The sequence below is a fragment of the Sprattus sprattus genome (assembly GCF_963457725.1).
Source record: "Sprattus sprattus genome assembly, chromosome: 3".
Lineage (NCBI taxonomy): Eukaryota > Metazoa > Chordata > Actinopteri > Clupeiformes > Clupeidae > Sprattus > Sprattus sprattus.
In genome coordinates this window covers 40,620,618-40,646,383 of record NC_137922.1, presented here as the reverse complement: position 1 = coordinate 40,646,383, position 25,766 = coordinate 40,620,618, and the positions used below count along the sequence as shown (strand labels likewise).

Genomic DNA, 25,766 nt, shown 5'->3' with positions numbered 1-25,766 from the left:
GAACGTGTGTGTGTGTGTGTGTGTGTGCTGGTCATTACCTGTCCTAAATTAGCCACAGACTGGACGCGAGCCAGTGAGCTAGACTGACATTTACTAATCCCTATGGGGTTGGGGGGTTGGTAGGGTGGCACTGTATGGTGTAATCTGGATTAGTAGAGGGGAGGGATACTTTATTCCCACAGCCTTGTGTGGTCACGTTCACTGTCCTCTCATGCCCACCCCCCCCACCCCCCCCACACACACAGCAAGGCCAATGAGAATGCAGATCAGAAAGCCACACTTGCATGCCTTTTGTGTGTGTGTGTGTGTGTGTGTGTTTGTGTGTGTGTGTGTGTGTGTGTGTGTGTGTGAACAAAACACGAGCGATTCTTGGCACGACATTGTGTAGCACAGCGGTAAACAAATCAGGTGTGAGGACCTGAGCAGAGCAGAGCAGAGCGAACGAGAGCGCACCATGATTGGCCCATCTGAACCGTGACCGAGAAGCCGCTGTCCTCAGAGCACCTCGGGCCTGCCGTCACTGCTTGCTTGCGCGGCCGAGCGGTACGATAGCGTGTACAATAATGCGCCGCGTTGCCCGAGAGCATACAGCCGTGCCTGTGCGTGACTGCGGCTGAGATTTCCAGCGCTTCCCATACCCTCCCTGTGCAGTCCGGGCCCTTGTGCTTGCGCTTGCCAGAAAGCTTGGCAATTACAGCCATTTTTGCAATCATTCAATAATGGCTTTCGATTGCTTACATTTTTCTCAAACTGAACCGCACATCAACAGTAATGTTTCGTGAGATGTTGGGAAATGTGACTTTCTCCAGAGAGCAGGCCCAGGACAAAACAGAGGGAAAAACAAAGAAAAGATAAAGAGAGAGAGAGAGAGAGAGAGAGAGAGAGAGAGAGAGAGAGAGAGAGAAGAGGGAATACTAACAAAAAGAGAGAATTTACAGTTACGGGGAGGGAGAAAGAGGCCACGTGAAAAACAGAGGAGGGATGCACGTCATAGGGAGACAGAGAGGAAGCGTGGAAGTAGTAAATGATCTGAGAAAGTGAATGTGCAGTGAGAGAAAAAGAAATGGGAATCTTTTTTGTATATGTGAGAGACCTCCAACTTTTAAAATACCCTTATTGGCACACTTTTCTATAATTAACTTTGCGCCAATGAACATCAAGACTTTTAAAAGGCTCACACCTGACACCACAAACAAACAGATGGATTAAATTCATAAATAAACTCCTGAGAAGGTGACAAGACAGCCGTAAGAGGGGGAGAGAGAGAGAGAGAGAAAAAAACACGTGCTCTGGGAGACTACAGAGGACTTGTGACTAAGTTCCACAGGTGAAGGAGTCTGGGCAGAGGGTGGGGAGGTGCAGTGGGGTGGAGTAGGGGTTGGGGGGTCTGGGGGTCATAGCAGGACTCAAATCAATGCTCAGCCTCTTACTTTGATTAAAAACCCAGCGGGCTCAAGCGGCCCTCTCCACTCCTGCAATCAGCAGCGGACCTCTCCTGGCAGGCTTGACTGATCAAGGGGAAATTGCCAGGAGGGGCTGGGTGTGTGTGTGTGTGTGTGTGTGTGTGTGTGTGTGTGTGTGTGTGTGTGTGTGTGTGTGTGTGTGTGTGTGTGTGTGTTTATGTGTGTCTGTGTGTGTGTGTGTGTGTGTGTGTGTGTGTGTGTGTGTGTGTGTGTGTGTTCTGTGTGTGTGTGTGTGTGTGTGTGTGTGTGTGTGTGTGTGTGTTTATGTGTGTGTGTGTGTGTGTGTGTGTGTGTGTGTCTGTGTGTGTGTGTGTGTGTGTGTGTGTGTGTGTGTGTGTGTGTGTGTTTCTGTGTGTGTGTGTGTGTGTGTGTGTGTGTGTGTGTGTGTGTGTGTGTGTCTGTGTGTGTGTGTGTGTGTGTGTGTGTGTTTGTGTGCTGGTCACCACTCGCCTCTCACACACACTCTCCCTCCGTCTCTCTCCCCTCCCCTGACCTCTCCCAACTCTTCCCTCCCACTCCCTCAAGTTTTACACACGCCTCTGTTTGACCGATGAAGGACAACAACAACAGGGGCAGGGCATCGATTACGGAGAGGAGATGAGAGGAGAGGAGAGGAGAAGAGAGGAGAGAGGGGAGAAGGAGGGAAAAAAACAAGAGAGCTTTTGTTTTCCACAGACAAACAAGAAAGAAATCTGTGTGGGGTATTGACTGGCTGGCTGGGAGAACAAGGATCTGTTGGTTTTGCTTTCTAAAAGCAATCATTTGGCCCTGGATGCCGGGAGACAGACGAAGGGGATGAAGGCCATGCCAGGTCAGTCAACTGAGCCGATTTGATCAATATGGGGATAGCTGGCAACCTGACAGGGCCCAAAAATATACTTTGTGGTTCTTCTCTGACAGTCACAGATCTACTTGCCATGAGCTCCAGCTCTCTTGGAACACCATCATTCAATTCAGTGTGTTGAGCGAGGGGTGTGTGGGTATGGGTATAAAATTGGACACCCTGCAGTGTGTGCTTCAGAGCATTAATTGTGTGTGTGTGTGTGTGTGTGTGTGTGTGTGTGTTTGTGTGTGTGTGTGTGTGTGTGTGTGTGCGTGCGTGTGTGCGTGCGTGCGTGCGTGCGTGCGTGCGTGCGTGCGTGCGTGCGTGTGTATAAAGAACTGTGTGCATGTGCACAGCCTGAGCCTACAGTCTGCTGGTGCTGTGAGTGCAGCTTCATCTCTTAAATGCTCATCATGTTTGGAGCGGGGCTTTTAATAGGCTCATATGGCCATCTATCTCCAGCTCTGTCTCTCATTGAGCTATCAATCTCAATCTCAATCTCCATCTCAAGAGCTCCCCTTCCATTCTCACTCTTGCTCATTCCCTCTCGTTTCTCACTTTAGTGCTTGCAAGTGTTTTAACAAGTTGGCACGGGCCTTCTCTCTGCTGGTCTTGACTTCTTGCAGTCTCTTTTTACTGACAGTCCAAGGCCTCGGCACAGCCACTCCGCTCCCATCTGTCTATAGGCCTACTGACTTGACTGAGTCTCTCTCTCTCTCCATCCATTCCTCCCTCCCCCCTCTCTCTGCCACAAAGTTGTAAAAATGACCACAGCACTAAACTGCTTCGGAGCCCCGAGCCCTTTAGCCACTAGTAGCCCCTAGAAACCTCCTCATGCCACTGCTGGACACACAAGGCCCTTGTGAGCAGCAGAGGGCACGCTGGCAGCATGAGGGCCATACCCCCCCCCCCTCCCCTCTCCCTCCATCCCTCTCCCTCTCTCCCACCAAAAGCACCACAAACCACCATGGGACTGGTTTTATAGGAATTAGCTGTAAAGGTTATATAGGTTGGAGTTCTTTATGAGGCGTTTTATAGGTTGGAGGCACTGGAAACTGGTAGGCGGTTAGTTTCCTCTCCCTCTCTCTCTCTCTCCTCATCTCTTTTTGGTCTGGCTGATGGAGGTCAGCGGGTGCAGAAGGGGCCATGGGCTGGCCAGGCCTGCGGTGCCCCCTCGTAACGGTAACGGGGCTGTGCAGAGCAAATTGACTGTGGTTTTGTGGGGGGAGCCACAGAGAGCGGAGCGGCAGGCTGTGAAATACAGGGACGCCTTCGTCTGGGGGGGACGACTCTGTCATGGAGCTGCACGGTGCTACAGACTGACTAATAACCTGCTGCATAACTCTTTTATAGTCCTGTCCAACTATACGTCTGGACTTACGCTGTTTCATACGGCATATGCCAGAAGAAAGCATTTTGAAGTCTGAGAGAAAGAAGAGGAAAACAGTAAGAGAGTGAGTGCATCTCTCTCTATCACTTTCTCTCTGTGTCTGTTTGTGTGTGTGTGTGTGTGTGTGTGTGTGTGTGTGTGTGTGTGTGTGTGTGTGTGTGTGAATGACAAAGAGACAGAGAGAGTTCCTAACACCCACCTGGCTTGTCTCCCTAGTGTATCCACACCTGTCTGTGTGTGTGCGTGTCCTTAATGTCTGTGAGTGTGTCTCACAGGGCACCACACAAAGGCCAATGTGAGCCAGCAGCGCTAACCGCACTGACAACTGGGTGAAAGGTCACAGAGTGTGGGGGATGAATGTGTGGGATTGGGCGGTTTACACAAAACAGATCCTATCCAGAGAGAGAGATAGAGAGAGAGAGAGAGAAAGAGAGAGAGAGAGAGAGAGAACGAGGTTGAGGGAGACAGAGAGCTGGGCACAGAAAAACAGAAAGGGAGAGCACTTCTCTCATTCCTTCTTTCTCCTTCTATCCCTCTTTTCTTTTCTTCCCTCATCTTCACTCAAGCCATGCCCTTTCGTGAGGTGAGGTGACTGATCAGTTTGACCTGCAGTCTGATGTTTCTGCACAAGCAGTCAAAAAATGCTCTCAGACACTCCCCTTTTATCTCATACACTGAGCCTGTCTCCTGGCAACCAGCGCCTGTGATGACCCTGACTGACATCTGTCATCTGTCCAGACTGATGTGACGTCGCCAGGTTTTTCATTTTGTTTCCGTGTGATTGGTTGTTGAGACAGGTGGGGTGGGGAGGGAGGGGGTTTGGAATCAGAGCTCAAGCACATGTTGCAACCCACTGAACACATAAGCACCTTATAATCTTCTGCTGGCACACACACACACACACACACACACACACACACAGACAGACTGAGAGAGTGACAGAAAGAGAGAGTGACACACACAAACACACACACACCAGGTGTTGACATTCTGAGACTGAGGGGCAGGATTTAAAGCCGTACCTGCTATGACTCAGATAATCAGATGAGTGTGTGTGCTGTCACGTACCAAGCTACTTCCCAGCTCGTTCAACGGAAGATACACTCAAATGCCAGAAAGTAGGGCCGTAATGTGTGTGTAACAAAAGAAAACAAATCAAACAGAGCTGAAGCCCTCCTTCTCTCCCTCCAAAGTCTTGCCACGCACTGAGAGCCCAAGCAGCTTTGGGGTTTTGTTCAGTTTAGTTTATTCAGTCCTTTTTTGGTACATTGATCCTTTCTCATAAAATACTGGCTGGTGCTCCCTACTTTCGGTGTCCCTGTGTGGTTCATGTAAACGCAATGGCGCGTGAGCGACTTCTCACGATGTGGCTACAGGTGATTAGCTGGCTTAAAACGGAAAGAGAAAACACGAACACGAAAACCTGCTGGCCATGGCGCCAAGCTAATCCACCTACGTCTAGGGTGATCAGGCCTGAGAAAAACACTCCTTTCAAGAAAACCTTAACACTGTACTTGTACTTCTCAACTCCTGTTGCAGCAACACTATCGATAGCTCACACAATATCTACACCAACGCCTACTGAGGGACCGTCAGCTGTAGACATACAACGCAACAGGTCCCAGTTATCAATTAAACAAAGAAATAAACAAAATATAATGTTCTCATGTGTATGTATGTAACAGTGTGCATATGTGTGTGTTTGTATGCAAGTTTATGACAGAATAGACAGACAGATAGAACTGAGTTCACTTCTAGTATTTTGAGGTTAGAAGCCAGTGGCGGACCACTAAGCACATATAGAATGATAGAATAAGAAAAGCAAAAAAAAGAGGCAGACCGAAAAGAACAGAACAAAGGAGTAGAACACGAATGAAAGGAAGGAAAGGCCGAAGGGGAGAGAGAGGACCAGGGAGATAGAAATAAACAAACATAAAACTGAGAGGAAGAGTGGAACCACATAAGAGAGAGACGACGGACTCGTTCTGGGAGAGATAAAGGCGTGCTGCTCACCAGGAACTTGCGCTTCTGCTTCCAGTGCGAGCCCTGGGCGTTGGTGTGGCGGTGGGCCTCCGTCACCATCCGGATGAGCTCCCACTCGGAGCTGGTGGGCTCGGGCCGGTTCTGCAGCGTCTTTACCATCTCCTCCTTCTTCCGCCGCTCACGGTTCTCCTCGATCAGCCGGCGCTTGGCCACGCGCTTGGCCTCATCCAGCACCACTAACGGAGAAAGAGAGAGAGAGAGAGAGAAAGAGAGAGAGAAAGAGAGAGAGGGAGGGACAAATAAATGTAAAATCCATTTTCATTTTCATCCAATAGTTTCAATATGTGAAAAACTTTTGATACATTTTACTAACGCTATAATTTTTTTATAATATAATTTCGATTCTACTGTAACTCGCTGTATGTGAACAGTCCTGCTGATGAAACTACCTCGACTTGAAACATCGAATCTGAATTGATTAGAATTGAGAGAGAAACAGAGTGGGATAGGGGTGTGAGAGAGAGGGGGAGATATTATTACAAGCATTCACTATTTTCACCCATTTCACCATAGGATACTATGCAATCTAAAATCCTACAACATGAAACGAATAAACCCACGGACAGGACAAAGCAGTTCATGAAGGTCGTCATTATTGATTCATGGAGCAACAAATGACAGCCCGAACCACTCGGAAAAAGTGGATGAGTATCTCTCCGTCATTATCTCTCACTTCATTTCATTCTTTTGTGAAATTGCAGCTGAGTGATTTAGCGATTCGAGAAAAGCATGACATGCTAATGTACGCCTGTCTCAATTTGACTTTGACAGGAGACACAGACACTGTAGTTAACAAGGAGGCAGAGAGAGAAAGAGAGAGAGAGAGAGAGAGAGAGAGAGAGAGAGAGAGAGAGAGAGAGAGAGAGAGAGAGGGAGAGAGAGAGAGAGAGAGATGACATTTTTATGAGACGAGAGGCTACATGAAGCTGGGACTTTAGAAGACAAGGGAGGTTGGAGCACTAAACGTGTCCGACATAAACGGGGACAGAGCAGGGGAACAATAAAGAGGGCCTGAAAAGACAGGCGAAGCACAGCATAAAACGAGGAAAGAGATGACAAGACCAGGAACAAAGAGTCCGGACATGGTGGACGGGACAGAGAGATGAGAGTGCGAGGATAACAGGGCATGCAAGAGAGATGAGGTTTTTTTTCTAAGAGATTCTGTGTTTGACATATGTTACTGAAACATGAGGTAATTTAGTTTGAGAAATATGATCGTAGAAACAAGTTGTATTTGTTCTTCATAAAATATCAAATGAAAACAGTTTCTGATTAAGGACTCCACAGTCTCTCTCTCTCTCTCTCTCTCTCTCTCTCTCTCTCTCTCTCTCTCTCTTCTCTCTCTCTCTCTCTCTCTGCGCGTGTGTGTGTGTATTGGAGGGTTTTTGAAGATTCCATGTGTGAGACATATGTCCACTCGTACAGTGTGGGTGAGTGTTTTGCATTAACATGCCCCATCAGCCTGCGGGAATGTTCAGAGAGACAGACAGAGAGGGAGAGAGAGAGAGAGAAAGAGAGAGAGAGAGAGAGAAAGAGACAGAGAGAGAGAGAGAGAGAGAGAGAGAGACTGTGGAGTCCTTAATCAGAAACTGTTTTCATTTGATCTTTTATGAAGAACAAATACAACTTGTTTCTACGATCATATTTCTCAAACAAGATTACCTCATGTTTCAGTGACATATGTCAAAACATTCCAAGCCCAACTTCTGTATACGTCTATAAATATTTTCTATTCATCCTCCACAGCTTAGCCGTCTGGTGACAGAGGTAGAGAGAGCCATACCAGAGGCCATACGCTGACTGGAATATCAGAATGGATTCAACACTGAAGAAGCCTCAGTGAAGTTCACAAAAGAGCAAAGCTCGATAGCTAATTTATATTTCCTACTTGAATAAGAGTCACGGATCGACTAAAGACTGAGGTTGACTGAGCGGCAGAGAAGAAGATCTCTGCAAAGCTGCGTAGGCCCTTCCATGAGCCTGCCTTAATGCCTCAAAGCCTTTGGTGGCAACATTCAAATGTACTAAAAATGAGTGTACAAGCTGTTTGGTTTCTGAACTATGGAACATACGGGGGCACAGCCAGCATTTTGTAAATCTGAGTGAATCAAAGCACTGAGTGAATGTGTGAGTGTGTGTGTTGGGCTATTTGTGTGTGTTGTTGGGTGGCTGTTTGTGTGTAGGTTTTTGTGTGTGTGTGTGTGTGTGTGTGTGTGTGTGTGTGTGTGTGTGTGTGTGTGTGTGTGCATGTGTGCTTGTGGTTGTGAGGGTCACTCACAGTCCATTGCCATGCCCACAGCGATACACTTCTTGAAGCGGCACAGCTGGCACTGGTTGCGGGTGATCTTGTCGATGATGCAGCAGCCATCGTACTTGCAGGAGTAGGCGGGGTGGAGGTTCTTTTGGATGGTGCGTCGGAAGAATCCCTGGAAAAAGAGACAGAGAAAGACAGATGGAAGAGGAGAAAAGAGAGAGAGAGAGAGAGAGAGAGAGGAAAACAGACGGACAGATGGAAGAAAAAATAAAGCGAGAGGAAGAGACAGATGGACGGGAAAGTGGAAGAAAGAGAGAGGGAGAGCGAGAGAGGGAGAGGAAGAGAGAGAGAGAGAAAGAGAGAGTGAGAGAAGAAAAGAGAGAGGGAGAGAGAGAGAGAGGGAGGGAGAATAGTTTGTTTCATTCCTGCACATGTAATGCAGCATTATTTTGTCTTTCCATCCTTGCCTTATTTTTGTCCCCATCTAAAAATAGGAGGATAAAGAGGGCTGCGGAGGAGGAGAGAGAGAATGACAGCATGAGCAGACGTGTCACGCCGTGACTCAGAGACAGGCAGAGCGACAGCACAGAGCAGAGAGATAAATAGAGGAGGGAGGGAGGGGGGGAGAATGAAAGAGTGATGCGGTGCTGTCAGTACCTTTTGTTTGGCTTGCAGCAGTGATGGCATGCCATGCCTCACGGCAATGTGTGACTGGCAGAGGGCCCTGACAAGCGGTGTGTCTGAAGAAGGCCTCTGGGTGCACTAAATGTGTGTATGTGTGTGTACAGTATGTGTGTGGGTTGGTGTACAGAGATGTTTGGAGTGCTGTCTGTAGGTGAGTGTGTGGGCAAATGCATCTGAAAGTATGTCTGCATGTCTTTGATTGTGTCCAAGGGTGTATCTGTGTGTGGGCATGTTCCCCTTTAAAGAGCATAAGAGAGAGAGAGAGAGGAAAAGAGGGAGAGAGGGAGTGTGTGTGTGTGTGTGTGTGTTTGTTGTTTGTATGTGCTCTCACCTTGCAGCCCTCGCAGGTGATGCAGCGGTAGTGGTAGCCAGTGGCCTTGTCTCCACACACCACACAGGGCTCATCCTTCTCCAGGTAACTCGGGATGTAGCCTGCTGCAGATCAAGGAGAGTAAGACATACACTCGCACAACATGGACAACATGGACATACACTCACTCTTTGTGTAAATAAGTATGCAAACACGGAAATGTACATGTACTCTCTTCTCTCTTTACTACAACCTTCACACACTCCTTAAATACTTAAAATACTATTTCTCTTTCAACCAGAGACACACACACACACATACACACACACACTTCCTTACTTACAATTACTATTCCACTCTTTGTCAGGCATATCCTTGAACAACACTATCTGATCCAATCTTACTTTACATTTCTGCATAAAACACACACCTGAATAATGAAGAGATATTCTGTCTATTGGCATAATATGAAGCACATGCTGCTCATCATGTACACATTGAAGCAGATGCCACTCCACAAATGAACAGGAATGAATGTGTGCGTCGGAGCTGGTTACTACACACACGCACACACACACACACACACACACACACACACACACACAGACACACACGCACACACAGACACACACCCACACACAGACACACACGGGCGCACGCACACACACACACACACACACGTGCGCGCGCGCACACACACACACACACACACACACACAGTGTGAGTCCTGTGAGCTCTTTCTTCCACAGGTTTGCAGTAATTCAACTCTCTCTCTCTCTTTCTCTCTATCTATCTCTCTCACTCTCTGGTCATCATCCCCGCCGCTAAAACTGCAGTGTAACTGGACTGGGAGAGAGAGCAAAAGAGTGGCAAAGAGAGAGAGATAGAGTGAGTGACAGAGAGAAAGAGAAAGACAATGATAACTCATCTGTCCACCCCACTGTCAAAACCTCACAGACCCTCCCTCTATCTCTCACAGGACAGCCTGCGTCGCCCCTGACTTTCCACACGGCCATAAAAACACTCAGCGTATGGCGAATGAGGGCGGTTAAATGCAAATGAACACGCAGACACTCACACTCACTCACTCACACACCCACACCCACAGACACACACACCACACACACACACACACACACACCACACACACACACACACACACACACACACACACACACACACAAACACACACACACATACACACACACACACACACACACACACACACACACACATAGGAAATGGCAGTGGGAGGCCTGGAGTAATGCTACATTGCCAAAGTTTCCTAAACTTTCTCTCTCTTTTTCACAAACACACACACACACATACACACTAGCAGTTTTCAGCTGCTGCTGCCAAATGGTTGTTTTCCTTTGTGCAGCCTGGTGGTATGGGGGGAGAGAGAGAGAGGGAAGAGAGTGCTTAAACATATCTGACAGAGGGCTGGAGCGGTGGGTTCGGGGCTTGGCTGGGCTCCTCTTTCTCTTTCTCTTTCTCTCTCTCTCTCTCTCTCTCTCTCTCTCTCTCTCTCACTCTCTCTCCCAGTCTGTTGACTGATCTGTGCTGGTGCTCTGCAGCCAATGTGGAGATGTGGGGGTTGGTTGGGTGATAGGGGATGGGGTGGGTGGGAGATTGGAGTGGAGAGGCAGACAGGGGAGGGGGGGGGCACACAGGGATCTCTCAGCTGAAATGTGAGAAGAAGCGCGGGCACAGGCTGCAGCATCAGGGTCTGTGTGGGGCGTCTGCCAGTCCTCTCCGATTGGCACTGGCGCCCCCCCAAGCCAACACAATAAAATTGAATAGTGCCACAGAGCATGCTGAGCCACAGCCTGGCAAGGCCCCGGCGTCCCTCCAGCACGGGAACACAGACATGCTCTGTCATGGCCTCCTCTCTTTCTCTCCCGCTGTCTGTATCTGTTTATCTCTTTCAATCAGTTGCTCCTTTAACAGCAATCCTTCTGTGTGTCTACACGGCCAAATATGTATCCATCTAGTCACAGTGAAATATTTCACTGGAAAGATTTAGGAAATCCCAAGCATTATGGAAACCTTCCATTCCATCAATCTCCCTTACCCAACTGTTCCATCAATCAATTTACAAATATTTCTGTCCATTCATTCACAAAGAAATCCATCTTCTTTGTGGACCTGTAGTGGATTGGTGCCCTTTGTACTTTTCTCTCCTGCTCATCCCCCCCTCCTCTTCTCCGGGCGAGACTCGCAGCTCATCCTCTACCCCCACAGGGAGTGTACCCTCTGGCCTAAAAGTGCGCTTGAAAGCTGCCTTAACCCGAGATGGCTTTTACTTCCCATCCCAATGGACCCCTGACCACAACTGTCAGCTCACATCACTCCTGCTGCAAGGCCAGCCAATGACAAGCTCGGTATGCTCTGCGCTGACCCAATCACAGAGGGGTTCCGGAGCAGTGCATTATGACATCATCCCTGCTGCTAAGGAGAGCTGCACCCACGAGAGGGGGAGCAGACATGGAATAATATTTCCATTCGTGGCACAGACGGGCACACACACAGCTATAGGGTGCGCACAGACACACACACAGACGCGTAGATGCAATCTCCCACACACAGGCTAACACCTCCAGCTCATGCACTTCCTAACGGTTCTACCAGCTGCCTCAAAACAAACATGACAATCACAGGTATTTTCTTTGGCTTCAAAAGCGGGCGTGTGCTGTCTCCTGGATGCCATTCATAACTTCATTCTTAACTGACAAATCTCCAAGCAAAATAAAAAAAAAAGTGGGGGGGTACTTGCTGTGGGCTAATGTGCATAGCAGGACAGGTGACATCTGAAAGTATTGGCTTCAGTGCTCTCACCTCCCCCTGCCCTCCCTCTATCACACTCTCTTTCCTCTCTTTCTCCCCCCTGCCCTCCCTCACTCACATACTCTCTTCCCTCTCTTTCTCCCTCTCCACCCTCCACCCCTCTCCCTCACTCCCTATCTTTGTGGACAGAGATATTCAGGATGGAAACCTGACAGGGCAAACCCTCACAATTTCAGGCCTGGTACCAACAGGCGGCCTTCCCAGCAGAAGACAGAGATGGAGAAAGAGAGAGCGGGGGGGGGGGGGGGGGGGGGGGCGGTGTAAGGGGAGTGAGAGAGGTGGATGGGGCCAGGTGGGGTAATCTGAGGCTGCAGATAGTGTGGGCTGCATATCGCTCCAGTGGGGTGAGGCCAGTCTGGCTGGAGAGAGAGCCGTGGGTATCACCTGAGTGGGCTATCTGAGAGGAGCAGGGGCTCCCTGGTGCACACAGGGGCAGAGGGCTGACACAGGCTTCATAGGTGTCTAATCCACTCACACGTGCTTAGACTTATGCATGGAGTAATACACACACAGGCGCGTATGGTCATACATACATGTACACACAGACTCTCCTCTACACACACCACCACACACGTACAAACACACGCACCTCACAGACATAAGAATTAACACAGACAAAGATACGAACGGACACAAAGACTTACCCAAACTGGCATCTGCAAGCTTCTTACCGGACATGCTCTTCATCGAACATTGACTATTCTTTCTCTTCCTTTTCGGGCCATCGAGCCACCTGCATGAAGAGACAGCACAAGAGAGAGAGAAAGAGAGAAAGAGAGAGAAAGAACAAGAGCAAGAGAGAGAGAAAGAGAGAATAAGAGCGAGATGAGTGTTGACGTTAGTGTATGGTCCTAAGCAGACTCGCTGAAGCATTTGTATGCATGAGGCCGGGGTGCCTGCTGTCTCTGGGCTGACTGGCTGCCGTTGAGGCCCCTGCAGAGGCACGGCGCTGCCTCGCCTCGCCCTTCACTGCCTCGGCACTTAGCGAGAGCCTCGTCGACATGACAACCCTGTCACTTCCATTTGCAAGGGCAGAGGAAACAAGCAAACAAGACTCGGAAAAGGAACATAGAGAGGAAAAAAAACACGAGCCGGAGAGAGAAAGAGCGAGTGAAGTGAGAGAAAAAGGAAGGGGGATGGGTTTTGTGTGTGTGTGTGTGTGTGTGTGAGAGAGAGAGAGAGAGAGAGAGAGAGAGAGAGAAACTGGGAGAGAATAGAAGGAGAGGGGGGGATGAAAGACACAGAAGAAAGAGAATACAAAAGCGATCAAGGGAAAGAGAGACAGTAAGAGAGATGAGAATAAAGGCGGAGTGAGACAAAAAAGGATTGGAAGAGAAAGAGAGAGAGAAAGAGAGAGAGAGTGAAGCCAGGTCCTGTAATTCCGACACTGAATCGTAGCCTGGATGCTCACTCACTCACTCACTCACTCACTCACTCACTCACTCCCCTTTCCACTCTGCCAACCTCTGAAAAGGCCTCTCTGCCAGTAGACAGCTCCTCTGGGAACTGTGGCTTCTTATGTAACCCAGCCTGCCCTAATAACGCCTCACAGGGCTGCTGCTCACCCGCCTCCTCCTCTCTGCTCCGCCACTGACGCTAACACCCCTCTGCCTACTCTTCACCCCAAAAAGCCTAATGCTAGACTACTCTACTCTGCCGCAAACGCTAACTCCCCACTGCCTACGGTGAACCCCAAAAATGCCTCCTCTTCTCCGACGCTAATGGTGACTCTCCGCAGAGTACTGTTCACCCCCCAAAAAATCTAACTAGCCTCCTCCGTCGTTAATGCCACTGACTACGGTACACCCCAAAAATCTCCCCCACTCCACCGCTAGCGGTAACCCCTCACAGCTTAATGTTAACCCCAAAAAACGTCATGCTAGTCTCTGCTCCACCGCTAATGGTGACTGTACAGCCTGCTGTTCACCCACAAAAAGCATTATGCTAGCACAACTTAAAAACACACCAAAACAAAGAACTACACAGAGAGTGTTCAGCAAACACACAGAATGCAACAATGCAACACCAAAAGAGATGGCTGGGCTCCAGATGTAGTTTTCCACTGGTAGCACTGCTGCTACCAAAGACTGCATATAGAGGTCTATATATCGTCAACATACTCTCTCTTTACTATACACACACTATATATATATACAACTCTATTTACAGTCGAGTACACACTTTCTGAGTACATTATGTTTTTGGTTCAGCATGGTATTAATCAATGACCCTGCATGTGGCATGTATGTTGCAAAATATTGCAATAGAACAGAATATATATTCTGGCTGTTGAGCGATTACTCTCATTTAACTGCTGAAAAGAAGTGGGGATGTATCGGTCCCTGCTGGTTTTTGGTTACTTCCTGTCGTGGTGCAACTTCAAAGTTTCAAGCCTAAAATGTGACCCCACAACAAGTTTAGATTTGCGTGCGATGTCCGGGCCTACAATACATCAGCATAGCATTCACCTTGTACCGCAACCATGAGTGCTGCGTTAGCCATAGGGGCTGAAAGAAGCACTTTTCTTCTCCCTGCCTGCTACTGCACCCTCATCATCAGTTGTGTCTGAGTCTGGACCTCTCCATCTACATCAGCCTCCTCCTCTGTGTCCTTAATTTAGTTTAAAAATTAATAAAAAGTAGTCTGCTTCATCTTTGGAACACGGTGACAGCGAAATGGAACGTTTCATCATCAGCGTGTGTACTGTATGTGTATGTACCTGATAATGAAAGTGCAGGTAGGGAGAGACTGACTGAGCCAGCGAATAACAAACTCTACTTTCAACCATGAACGCAGCACCCGGGCCGGAGGGCCACCGACACAGCCTAATGATCATCATGCACTCTCACGGATGCGACCACGTGAAATTATAACCCGTACTCTCTCAAAATACAGTCGAATACGCAACCGTTTGATCAAGGCCTGGAGCCCTGATGGTCACATGATGAACAGGAACATAAGTTTAAAAAAAGGCATTTTGTAGTTAACTTTATGATCTTGCAAATGACATGAGCTATAAAATGTAAAGAGTCTTGAAGAGAGAGAAGTTAAAAGTGCCGAGAGTGGAGGGCATCCGTCAGACCAATAAAACTTCTGGGATTCTTTATTTCAGCTCTGTGTCCCAACCCACAGCCCCCCACACCCCCTTGAGTAGGATGTGTTCAATTGGCCTTATTGAATCACAGTGAGGATTTGATAAGGGCTTGCAATGATGTCCTAATCAGATTCATGTGATCTGTGCCAGGCCAAGAAGAAAGAGGGGGGGAGGAGGAGGAGGAGGACAGGGAAGAAAAACAGAACAGAGCTTGCACACGAATAAAGTTACTGTTGTTGAGGAGAGGGAGGAGGACAGCAGAGTCTTGTTGTGCAGACAAGAACAAGTACAAGAACTACTGTTTCATTCTAAGAAGTCTTTCTCACTCTGACTGCTACTGATTAAGGATGTTGGTCCTCTTATCACATGCATGAGGATGCTGTTTGGGCGGAGAGCCTCATTCTGAGACGGCATCATAGAGAATCTGTGAGTGCTCCCTAAATTTATAATGGGATGCTGAGACCTTCAGCTGCAACATAGAGGGCTGAGTCTCACACTAAAAAAGGACGCCCCTAATTTGCGTCATCCTCCTCCATCTGCGCTGTCTTTCCGCCTCTGAGAGAGAGTGTGTGTGTGTGAGTGTGTGTGTGTGTGTGGCCAGCCAGAGGTAAATGTCAATCTTATCAGCAGGCTCCAACTTTGTACCGGTCCCCTGTGTTGCTCGGGGCCTGAATGATGAAGCTGCCAATCAAGCTGACAGCCATGGATGTCCGCGCCAGGGCATGTCCCCAAGAGAGGCAGATGTGCACGCATGTGCACAGATGCGCGTGCTAACACATGGACACGTGCTCAAATCCCAAATCGCATCATCCCCACATCGCCTCCTCGGGACCATCAGGCACTGACCAAGGGCACCCAAAGAGAGAGGAAAATAACTTCCCTGCACTTTTCTCTCTATAGCTGTCGCTCTCTTTTTATCTTTCCTTCCTGACAGGCAACGTAGCAGACGGCCGTCGACTTTCACCCTGGCTTTAGGTAATCAACGCTGAAGCGCCCGTCTAATGAAAGAGAGGGTTTGCATCACGGCCAAAGTCAGTCAGATTAAGAGATTAGAGTCCTACTAGCGGTGGCTTCTCCTCCTCCTCCTCCTGTGTCTGCTGCTGCTGCTGCTGCCGGGCTGGCCCACCTCGAGGCGGCCACTGTGTGCGCACCCATGACCAAGCGCTAAAAAAAGACGCCCGGCTAGTCAAAGAAAAGGCACCGGCGGGCAAAATAAGAAAAAGAACACATCCACCACCACACAAAAAAATGTATGAAAGCAAAAAAAAAAAAACATCTCTGAGGCAGCAGCAGCCGCGTTTCTTTTAAAATAACATCAATTATTACTCGACCAAATGGAAGGGCTACACGTCTTTGCCATTAGGGAAGACTACTGGGCTTGTGGGCAGACAGCCGAAGAGCCCAGTACAGTTTTCTTGAGGGCTGGGGCAGCGGGTGCCGGCACAGACATTTTGTTGGCAAATTTAAAACAAGTTCGAACTAGATGTGGGGGAAGGAGGGTGGTCGCCGTGTTGGATCTTCCCCTTACATGGAACTAAAGCTACCATTCACATGACATCACCAAAAACAACACTACTCGCCCCAACTCCGTAAACATGCATAATTGATAGGGTTTTGACACTAATGCGATAGCATGATCAAAGCCAAGCGGTGCGGAGTGCATCTTTCTCTCACCCCAAAAACGAACAGCTCAACATCAAAGACGTCAGACTGACAATCCGCCGTTGTTTGGGAAGCCCCCGGTAAAAAAAAACAGCAACATCTGAGGTTTTACCAGCTTTTAAGTCCGCGTTTTCGGGAGTCAAAGAGAGAAAGAGACGACAGAGACAGGGGGGAGAGATAGAAGAATAGAAACCTGTCAGATGAGCCAGGCAAGCATGGACGCAAACAGACAGTGCGAGAAAAGAGAGGTGTTTTTTCCTGACCTGATGATGCATTGGGAATGCAGGATGTGCATGGTCAATGGTAGCAGCTCCTCTGAAGCCTGACTCACTCACTCGTGCATCTACCGACTGCACAGTAAACACTCTAACTGGGTTCAGCAGTGCCTGCTCCCTCTTGCATAAGAGCGCTCTCTCTCTCTCTCTGACTCTCTTTGGCTCTCCTCCCCTCCCCTCTTTCTGTCACCCCCTGTGTCTGCTTCTCTCTCTCTCTTTCTCTCTCGTTCACCCTCTCTACTCAAATCCTCTTTGGACTACTCTGTCTTTCTCACTTGTAGATTTTCTAAGAATCCCTTTCCTGCCGGTTTCTCTCTATCTCACTCTGTCAGTCTATCTCTTCTCTCCACTCATCTGCGTCCCTCTCCTAATCCTGCCTCTCTCGTTTGATTGGTTGGCAGAGCTCTGTCCATTTATGCCGAGTGTGTTTGTGTGTGTGTGTGTGTGTGTGTTGCTGTGCGCGTGTGTATTTGTATATGTGCGCGAGAGTGCCCACACGTGGGAGTCTGTGTATTTCTAAGCTGCTGGCAGGAGAGAGAGGACTAGAGCTGAGTTTGTAACATACACACACACAAACACACAGCTACTGGGATATTTTTGAACACAACATTTCTAATAATAAACCACAGCAAATAAGATCAGAACTTTTTAAGAAGCTAGTTGGGATAATTAAAACCCAATTACTAGACCAGCACTGGGGGGAATATCCTCTCTAGCAGACCGGGCCTCTCTCCTCTCTCACACTCTACTCATCTCTCTGTGAGGAGTCTTCTTTCCCTCTCACGGACAGCATGGATGAATGCAAAGAGTTGCAAATGGTATTCTGGATTTATAGTTGTCGTCTACAGCGTACTTAAGACCCTTGTCAATAAAATGAGTGGACAGTAAATATACATGTATGTATCTCTGTAACTATTTAGAACATTTTCATGCATTACATAGTACATAGTACATCTAGTTGTTACTTTTGCCAGTCAACATGTGTTGAGTCAACAACGGACTCTGATGATGGGCACTCAATCAGTATTGAAAAGTTTTGTTGGTGGTTAGGTGAATAAAGGTTTTACGTGTTTGATGGCTGAATACAATCACACGGGGTTATGATTACATAGCTTTTTAACCATAAACTATATCACTATGTAGTAACATCATGGTACTTTTATTATTGTTTTTGTCACAGAAGTCCCATAGTCTCGTCGGTATGTGCTAACATTAAGTATTCTGCTGAATTAGCAGCTTATGCTAATGAATAGAACACTCACCCATTCAAATGATTCCCCCATGCTGAGACCACCTGCACATCGGTGCTCGTAAGTGTGGAGCTCTTTTACTGAGGGGTTCGTGAGCTGACCACCTATTGAGCTATGAACCCAAAAATAAATAGTTTAATAATTAATGTAATAACTATTACTACTCCTTCTTCTTAATAATATAACTATTATTAGTACAAGTAGGCTAGTGGGTGCAGCAGTAGTATTAGAGGGAGTAGTTGTAGGAAAAGCAGTCATAGCAGCAGTAGTAGCAGCAACAGTAGTAGTTGCTGTATTAGTAATGAAATTATTGTAATAGAGCAGATTAAAAAGTTATTATCAACAGTCCGTCCAGAGGGTGATATATTTCCTTCTGTGTCATTTCTGTCTCTCCTTCCTCCTGCTGGCCTCTCTTCTCTCTGAGCTTTCCTCTGATTTACTGCGAGAGTTCTGTGTTTATTTGGAAGTCTTATTTTAGCACTGCTCTAAATCTGAGCTGGCAGAACCCAGGTGTGACTTTAACCACTGCATCCTCACAGAGAGACAGGGAGGGAGGGAGAGAGAGAGAGAGGAGGAGAGAAATAGGGATAGAGAGGGAGAATGAAGAAAGATAGAAAGAGACAGTAGGAAATAGGGGGGAAATGAAAGGGAGAGACTGAGGGATTTAAAAATGAGTGTTCAGTAGGAGCAGGAAAGAGAGTTTTCAGCATCAATTTGTTGAGTCACATGACTGTACACAAAAGCAGGGTGTCACTCACTTCTCTCTCTCTCTCTCTCCCTCTCTCTCTCCTCTCTCTCTCTCCCCCCACTCTCCCTCTCTCTTCCTCCCTCTATCTCTCTCCTCCCACTCTCTCCTCTCTCACTCTTCGCTTCTCCACTTCCATCATGCTCACACAGTCACACACATCCACCACAAGAGGCCACTCCTTAACCCTGTTTCGAGCTCGCCTGGCTCCCTCTCCGCCTCTTGTTTAACTCGCAGGGACGCAGACACACACACACACACACACACACACACACACACACACACACACACACACACACACACACACACACACACACACACACACACACACACACACACACACACACACACACACACACACACACACACACACACACACACACACACACACACACACACACACACACACAAACCACACTCTCTCTCTCCCCGCTCTCTTAAATCCACGAACGCCCACTGCTCCATGCTTTGGAGTGCCCATGGCCCAGCCAGGAGGTCAGGCTGTCAGCGCTGTCGGCGGGGGCCGATATCTCATTGACCGCCACGGCCACATACGGCGCAGCAGCGGGGATGGAGGACAGGCTTATGTGCTCTATAAGGACCCCTGTGGGCAGACACAGGCAGCCGGGCCACTGCTTCATAGCAGGAAAGCGCTACTAACTGCGCTCAGTCTGGGTATTGACATATATGACATGCATCTGCATGGTTAAGCTTTTTAAGCTCGACATAGAGAAATACATATATAAATGGGTTTGGCAAGGCCCCGAGTCCTGGAAGAGCTTCAATTTGAAGAGCTAAAGAGTCCAAAGAGTAAGGGCTGTGGCATGAATGCCTAATTCATAAAATCTATACATACTGAATGTGGCGAGATTATGGCGAGTGTTTGCTTTCTGATTTGAAGAGAAAAACTGTGATAACACATACACACACTCACACAGACTGGTATCTGGTTCTGTGCGCGTATGTTTGAGCGACCATTTTATTCCAACCTTCTTATCGACATTCAGAACTGATAAGATAAGTCAAATTCATTTTAATTAAATTTACTGCTGTTGCCGTGACAATGGTGAGGCTCTAAAGAGCACTAAATAACCGGGGCTGGATTGTGAAATGTATCAGGTGATAAAGGCAAATACTATCACAATGAATGAAAAAATGCCCACATATTTGTCAAACCACCATAGATTTGGCCCCTGTGACTTTAAACCAGCCAGTTAAGTAAAAGAGCCCATTTAACCCAAACACACCCTCCATAGACTATGTAAGTAAAGAGTATTTTTGTGTGGTGATGTGTCTACTGACTGTAGGGCGGGGGTATACAGTATGTAGAGGCAGCTATGTTGGAGGGCAGTGAGGTGGAGCAGTCAGATGTCAGAAGAAGCACTGAGTGAGAGGCAGAAACCACAGGGATTAGCATGTGGAGCGCGCACCAACCTCACTCAAGCAGCTGGACTGCAGCTCACAACTAGCATGGCACACCCACACACACATATATACACACACACATATATACACACACACACACACACACACACACAAACACATATATACACACACACACACACATATATACACAAACACACACATACACACACACACACACACACACACACACACACACACACACACACACACACACACACACACACACACACACACACACACACACACACACATATCAAAACATACACATCACACATCCATACACATAAGCACACAGATCTACTCTGAGAGGCTACATTGCTGCTAATCCACTGACAGGTGTCCATCTAAAATAAAACACTTGAATTGAATCTTGAATCTCTGAGCGTCCATCCCAGAGGAGCTCTCAGCCCAGGCTTTTATTTATGCCCTTATGACCGGCCTGTGGGAGTACTTCAGATGCATTTAGCACTGCGTTCCTGGGAATACACTAAACCCTAACACACACAACCATATATATACGTACTGTATATAAAATGTTTCTTTTGGGCCTGCACTATTTTCTGTATACAATAATCCAATTCCACGCTAAACACTGAATCTCACGTACGCCATGACATATATACACACACACATATATACACAAACACACCCACTCACACACACTCATACACACACACACACACACACACACACACACACACACACACACACACACACACACACACACACACACACACACACACACACACACACACACATTTCCAGTCATCATGGGGACGTTCTGTTTTTGTGCGCTCTGGCCTCTTCGCCCCCTGTTGGCCCAGAATGAGCAGATTCACATGCAGGTCTGCTGCACATTAGCTTGGCACACTGCTCATTAATCATGCATTAGGATGGGAAAGTGGAGCCGTCGGAGAGAGCCGCGCTGGGCCTTAGTCATCGGCCGCTGGCAGCAGGGGCCACTCTTCTTTCAAAGAGACCTCCATGGGGCATGTGTACCTAAATGAAGTGCCAACAACAACACACAGAGCATTATAGAGAGCCTGTTAATGGATTTGTCTGTGTGTGTGTGTGTGTGTGGCGGTGTGTGTGTGTGTGTGTGTGTGTGTGTGTGTGTGTGTGTGTGTGTGTGTGTGTGTGTGTGTGTGTGTGTGTGTGTGTGTGTGTGTGTGTGTGTGTGTGTGTGTGTGTGTGTGTGTGTGTGTGTGTGAGTGTAAGTGTGGGGTGGGGTGCTTGTTCCTATTAGAGAATGTTAACGGATGTGTGTGTGTGTGTGTGTGTGTGTGTGTGTGTGTGTGTGTGCGCGTGAGAGTGTGTATGCATATGAGCGGGTGTTGGGGGGGGGGGGGGGGGGGGGGGTTTGGGCAAATGGTGTTGGTTATTAGAACTGTCATGTGTGCATGTGTTTGTTTAGCACGTGACTGCGTGTGTGTAGGCATTTGTGTGCTGAATTTGACTCTCTCCCTGCATGTGTGTGTGTGTTTGTGTGTGTGTGTGTGTGTGTGTGTGTGTTTTGGATGTTACTGTCCCCTTTTAAAGTGGAGAGTCCCCAGGAGGATGCGCTAAAAGGGGGAGCTGAGGATAGATGCTCTGGGTTCAGCAGTCCTCAAGACAGCAGGAGAGGAAGAGAGAGAGAAAGAGAGAGAAAGAGAGGGAGAGAGAGAGAGAGAGAGAGAGAGAGTGCAGAAGATGAGAGAGGGGGGGATAGGGAGATGAGAAGAAAGATAAGAAGATTAGTGAAAATGAGATGAAGGAGACGAAAAGGAACAAGACGTAAGCGGAGAGGAAGGGGTGGAGCAGAGGAGAGAGAAGATGAAAAATGAGCAGAGCAGAGTTGATGGATGGAGATGAGAGAGAATATGAGAGAGAGAGAGAGAGAGAGAGATGGAGACGGGGGAAGGAGGGAGAGGTAGGGAGAGAGAGAGGGGAGGGAGAAAGAAATAGGGGAGGGAGAAAGAGAGAGGGGAGGGAGAGAGAGAGAGACGGGGGGGAGTGAGGAAGAAGGGAGGGAGAGAGAAAGGGGATGGAGAGAGGAGGGCTGGCTGACTGTGGCAATGATGTGGAAGAGCAACAAGAGAATGTCTAAATAAAGCAATGGCCCAAGGACCGTCTACACACACATGGACGCACACACACACACACAACACACACACACACACACACACACACACACACACACACACACACACACACACACACACACACACACACACATACACACACACAAAGCACTCACACAAAAAACACACACATACATAGACACACACGCAAAGCCCACACGCACATTTTACACACGGACACACATTTTAAATTGACCAAAGTGATGGCAGTGTTCTGACTTTTTTTGAACATTAGAGGGCAGACTGCATTATGCTTAAAAAATTGTCTATCTTGGGGTCATGGATGATTCAGTGCCCGATTTTGTGCACTTTGTTATGGCCCTATCTGGCCTACCCACCTTGTGAGCCTGTGCTCTGTCTCCCTCTCTCTCTCTCTCTGCAGTAGGTGAACTGCTGCACAGGTGTGCTCTCTCTCTCTCTCTCTGCAGTAGGTGAACTGCTGCACAGGTGTGCTCTGTCTCTCTTTCTCTCTCTCTGCAGTAGGTGAACTGCTGCACAGGTGTGCTCTGTCTCTCTCTCTGCAGTAGGTGAACTGCTGCACAGGTGTGCTCTCTCTCTCTCTCTGCAGTAGGTGAACTGCTGCACAGGTGTGCTCTCTCTCTCTCTCTCTCTGCAGTAGGTGAACTGCTGCACAGGTGTGCTCTCTCTCTCTCTCTGCAGTAGGTGAACTGCTGCACAGGTGTGCTCTCTCTCTCTCTCTCTGCAGTAGGTGAACTGCTGCACAGGTGTGCTCTCTCTCTCTCTCTGCAGTAGGTGAACTGCTGCACAGGTGTGCTCTCTCTCTCTCTCTGCAGTAGGTGAACTGCTGCACAGGTGTGCTCTCTCTCTCTCTCTCTGCAGTAGGTGAACTGCTGCACAGGTGTGCTCTCTCTCTCTTTCTCTCTCTCTGCAGTAGGTGAACTGCTGCACAGGTGTGCTCTGTCTCTCTTTCTCTCTCTCTGCAGTAGGTGAACTGCTGCACAGGTGTGCTCTGTCTCTCTTTCTCTCTCTCTGCAGTAGGTGAACTGCTGCACAGGTGTGCTCTCTCTCTCTGCAGTAGGTGAACTGCTGCACAGGTGAGCTCTGTCTCTCTTTCTCTCTCTCTGCAGGAGGTGAACTGCTGCACAGGTGTGCTCTGTCTCTCTTTCTCTCTCTCTCTGCAGTAGGTGAACTGCTGCACAGGTGTGGTGGATGTGGTCCTGACTGGCAGGGCTGGTCTCCTCTCTAGCTCTCCCTTCCTCTCCGAAGGCATTTGGCTTTTTGTTTTCCTGTTTTTCTGACACCCCTAGACACTGACTGGGGCTACTTTTTTGATGTTCTTTACATTCCTTATTGATTTTTAAATAAATGCACGTAGTCATTGCAACCTGCGTGTGGCCTACGTGTATATTAAGCATAACAAGTGTGCATAACAAGTGTGCATAACCAGTGTGCCTACCAAGTGTGCATAACAACTTGTTTAGGCTAATCAGGGATATACAAAATCTTTGCCTGCTGATTATTTTAAGCCAGAACTAGCAACATTAGCACATTCAGGGTTGAGAGAGCTCTCTTGTTTTCACCAAACATGTGATTGTATTTAGACTGCTATTCCTCTGCACCATGTATCAATGATATGTGTAACCAGCGCCTGGTTTATCACCAATGGCCCTCAGCTGTTCTATGAAGAATGCAAAATATCATGCCAGTGATAACATCTGCTGTATCGTTGCTCACGTGAAAATTGTTATGAGAACATGGTCAAATTATTATTATTATTATTATTATGGAGCTACTGGTCAAATTTTGCGAGGCAGTGCTCTTTCAGTAGAAGTAGCCGATAACCAATCTGTTTTTTTTCATGGTCAAAGGGGGGCCTGCCATGAAAGGTTTGGGAACAACTTAATTACAATTTAATTACACACTTCTTTGTTTGGTTCTGTTTTGCTTGTATATGTTCTTCGACTTTCCTTGGCAAATGATGGGCGCTTTAAAGGAGTAATTTGTTGAACAATTAAGGGGAATTCATAATCAATTTAATTTAAAGACAGCAAATTAAAAAGCTTAATTAGCTTAATTTATTGAATGCTAGAACCGAATGAAAGAACAGCATTCAGCTATTAGGTGTTCAATATTTAGTCCCACGTTTCCACACACTCATTACTGGCCTCACAAGAAATGCTTTCTGTCAAAGCATCAGTGGCAATGCAAATCCTAGAGTGGTTTGGTTATGCAAAAAAGTTGCAATACAGGTGCACTGATTATAGCCATCAATTGAGTGTTGCAAAACACATTCAGTGTAGGTGTGTATGTGTGCATCTGGCATGTATTTGTGTGTGTGGTCTCATAAATAAGTTCATGTGGGTACATGGGTTTAAGTACGTGTGTGTGTGTGTGTGTGTGTGTGTGTGTGTGTGTGTGTTTGTGTGGGCGCGGTTGTGTGTATGAGAAGGGGTGGATTTAGTCATTCAAGGCGAGAACAAGGGCCGGGCCCTCCTCCACACCTGTACAGGGGCCGTCTCCACAAAAATTAAGTATACAACATTAACACTGGCTATGGGAAGAGGACATGTTATGTACAGTATATTGTCATTGCTTGTGTTAGTCATTCTGAGACATTCATTGTTATCATGAGCTATTTCAGTCAATGGATGTTTAAAAGATGTTCTTATGAGGAGTTTTATGGGGCCCTTGGCAGCTTGGGACCTAAGGCTATTGCCTACCAGTGCCTAATGATAAGTCCGCCTCTGTGTATGGGTGTATGAGTGTATGAATTTGTGTGTGTGAGTGGGTGGGTGTTCACTGGTTCATGTTGGATTGTGTGTGTGTGTGTGTGTGTGTGTGTGTGTGTGTGTGTGTGTTTGTGTGTGTGTGTGTGTGTGTGTGTGTTTGTGTGTGTGTTTGTGTGTGTGTGTGTTTGTGTGTGAGTGTGTGTGCATGTGTGTGTCTGTGTCTGTGTGTCTGTGTCAGCTGATGCTCAGTGGGGGGCTTGGGGCCTGATTCCAGAGAGCCCTGCTCTTTAGTGCACATATGCTCTATACAGCAGAGTGCAGGGGCTGCGGCTAACTATGAATAATGCAGAGCCATACGCATTCGCAATAAGTCTCCGACTCCCAATGCACCAGCACAAGGGAGAAGGAGAAAGAGGGGAGAAAGAAGGAGGGATGGAGTGAAAGAGTGTGAGCGAGCAAGCGAGGGAGGCATAGACAGGGACAGAGAGAGAGCAGGGGCTGACACAAGGGAATGTCATGTTCAATTTTACAAGCAATCTGCCGACGGCGAGCTTAGATCAAAAACCGTGCCTTGGACGGAGTCATCGCTTCGGAGATCTGACGCATAGCTGTGGCACATGTGCGCTCTGTCCGCTGCTGTGTTCCGGCTTGAAATGAGGCGACACGACTGCCCTATGATGTCATTCCTCC

The 25,766-nt window shown here is 47.8% G+C and overlaps 1 protein-coding gene across 3 annotated transcripts in view; it reads right to left on the bottom strand.

Moving 5' to 3' along the window:
- LOC308362148 (thyroid hormone receptor alpha) overlaps positions 1 to 25,766 on the bottom strand; it is a 130,367-nt gene that overhangs the window by 5,612 nt on the left and 98,989 nt on the right. For 2 of the 3 annotated variants that reach the window (XM_080834683.1, XM_080834684.1), the window contains 4 exons: positions 12,460 to 12,548; positions 8,989 to 9,092; positions 7,998 to 8,145; positions 5,690 to 5,895 (listed from right to left, as the gene is read on the bottom strand). In XM_080834683.1, the coding sequence (XP_080690809.1) occupies positions 5,690 to 5,895; positions 7,998 to 8,145; positions 8,989 to 9,092; positions 12,460 to 12,548 (547 nt within the window). The remainder of the gene's footprint in view (positions 1 to 5,689; positions 5,896 to 7,997; positions 8,146 to 8,988; positions 9,093 to 12,459; positions 12,549 to 25,766) is intronic. The other variant, XM_080834685.1, reaches the window with a different exon arrangement.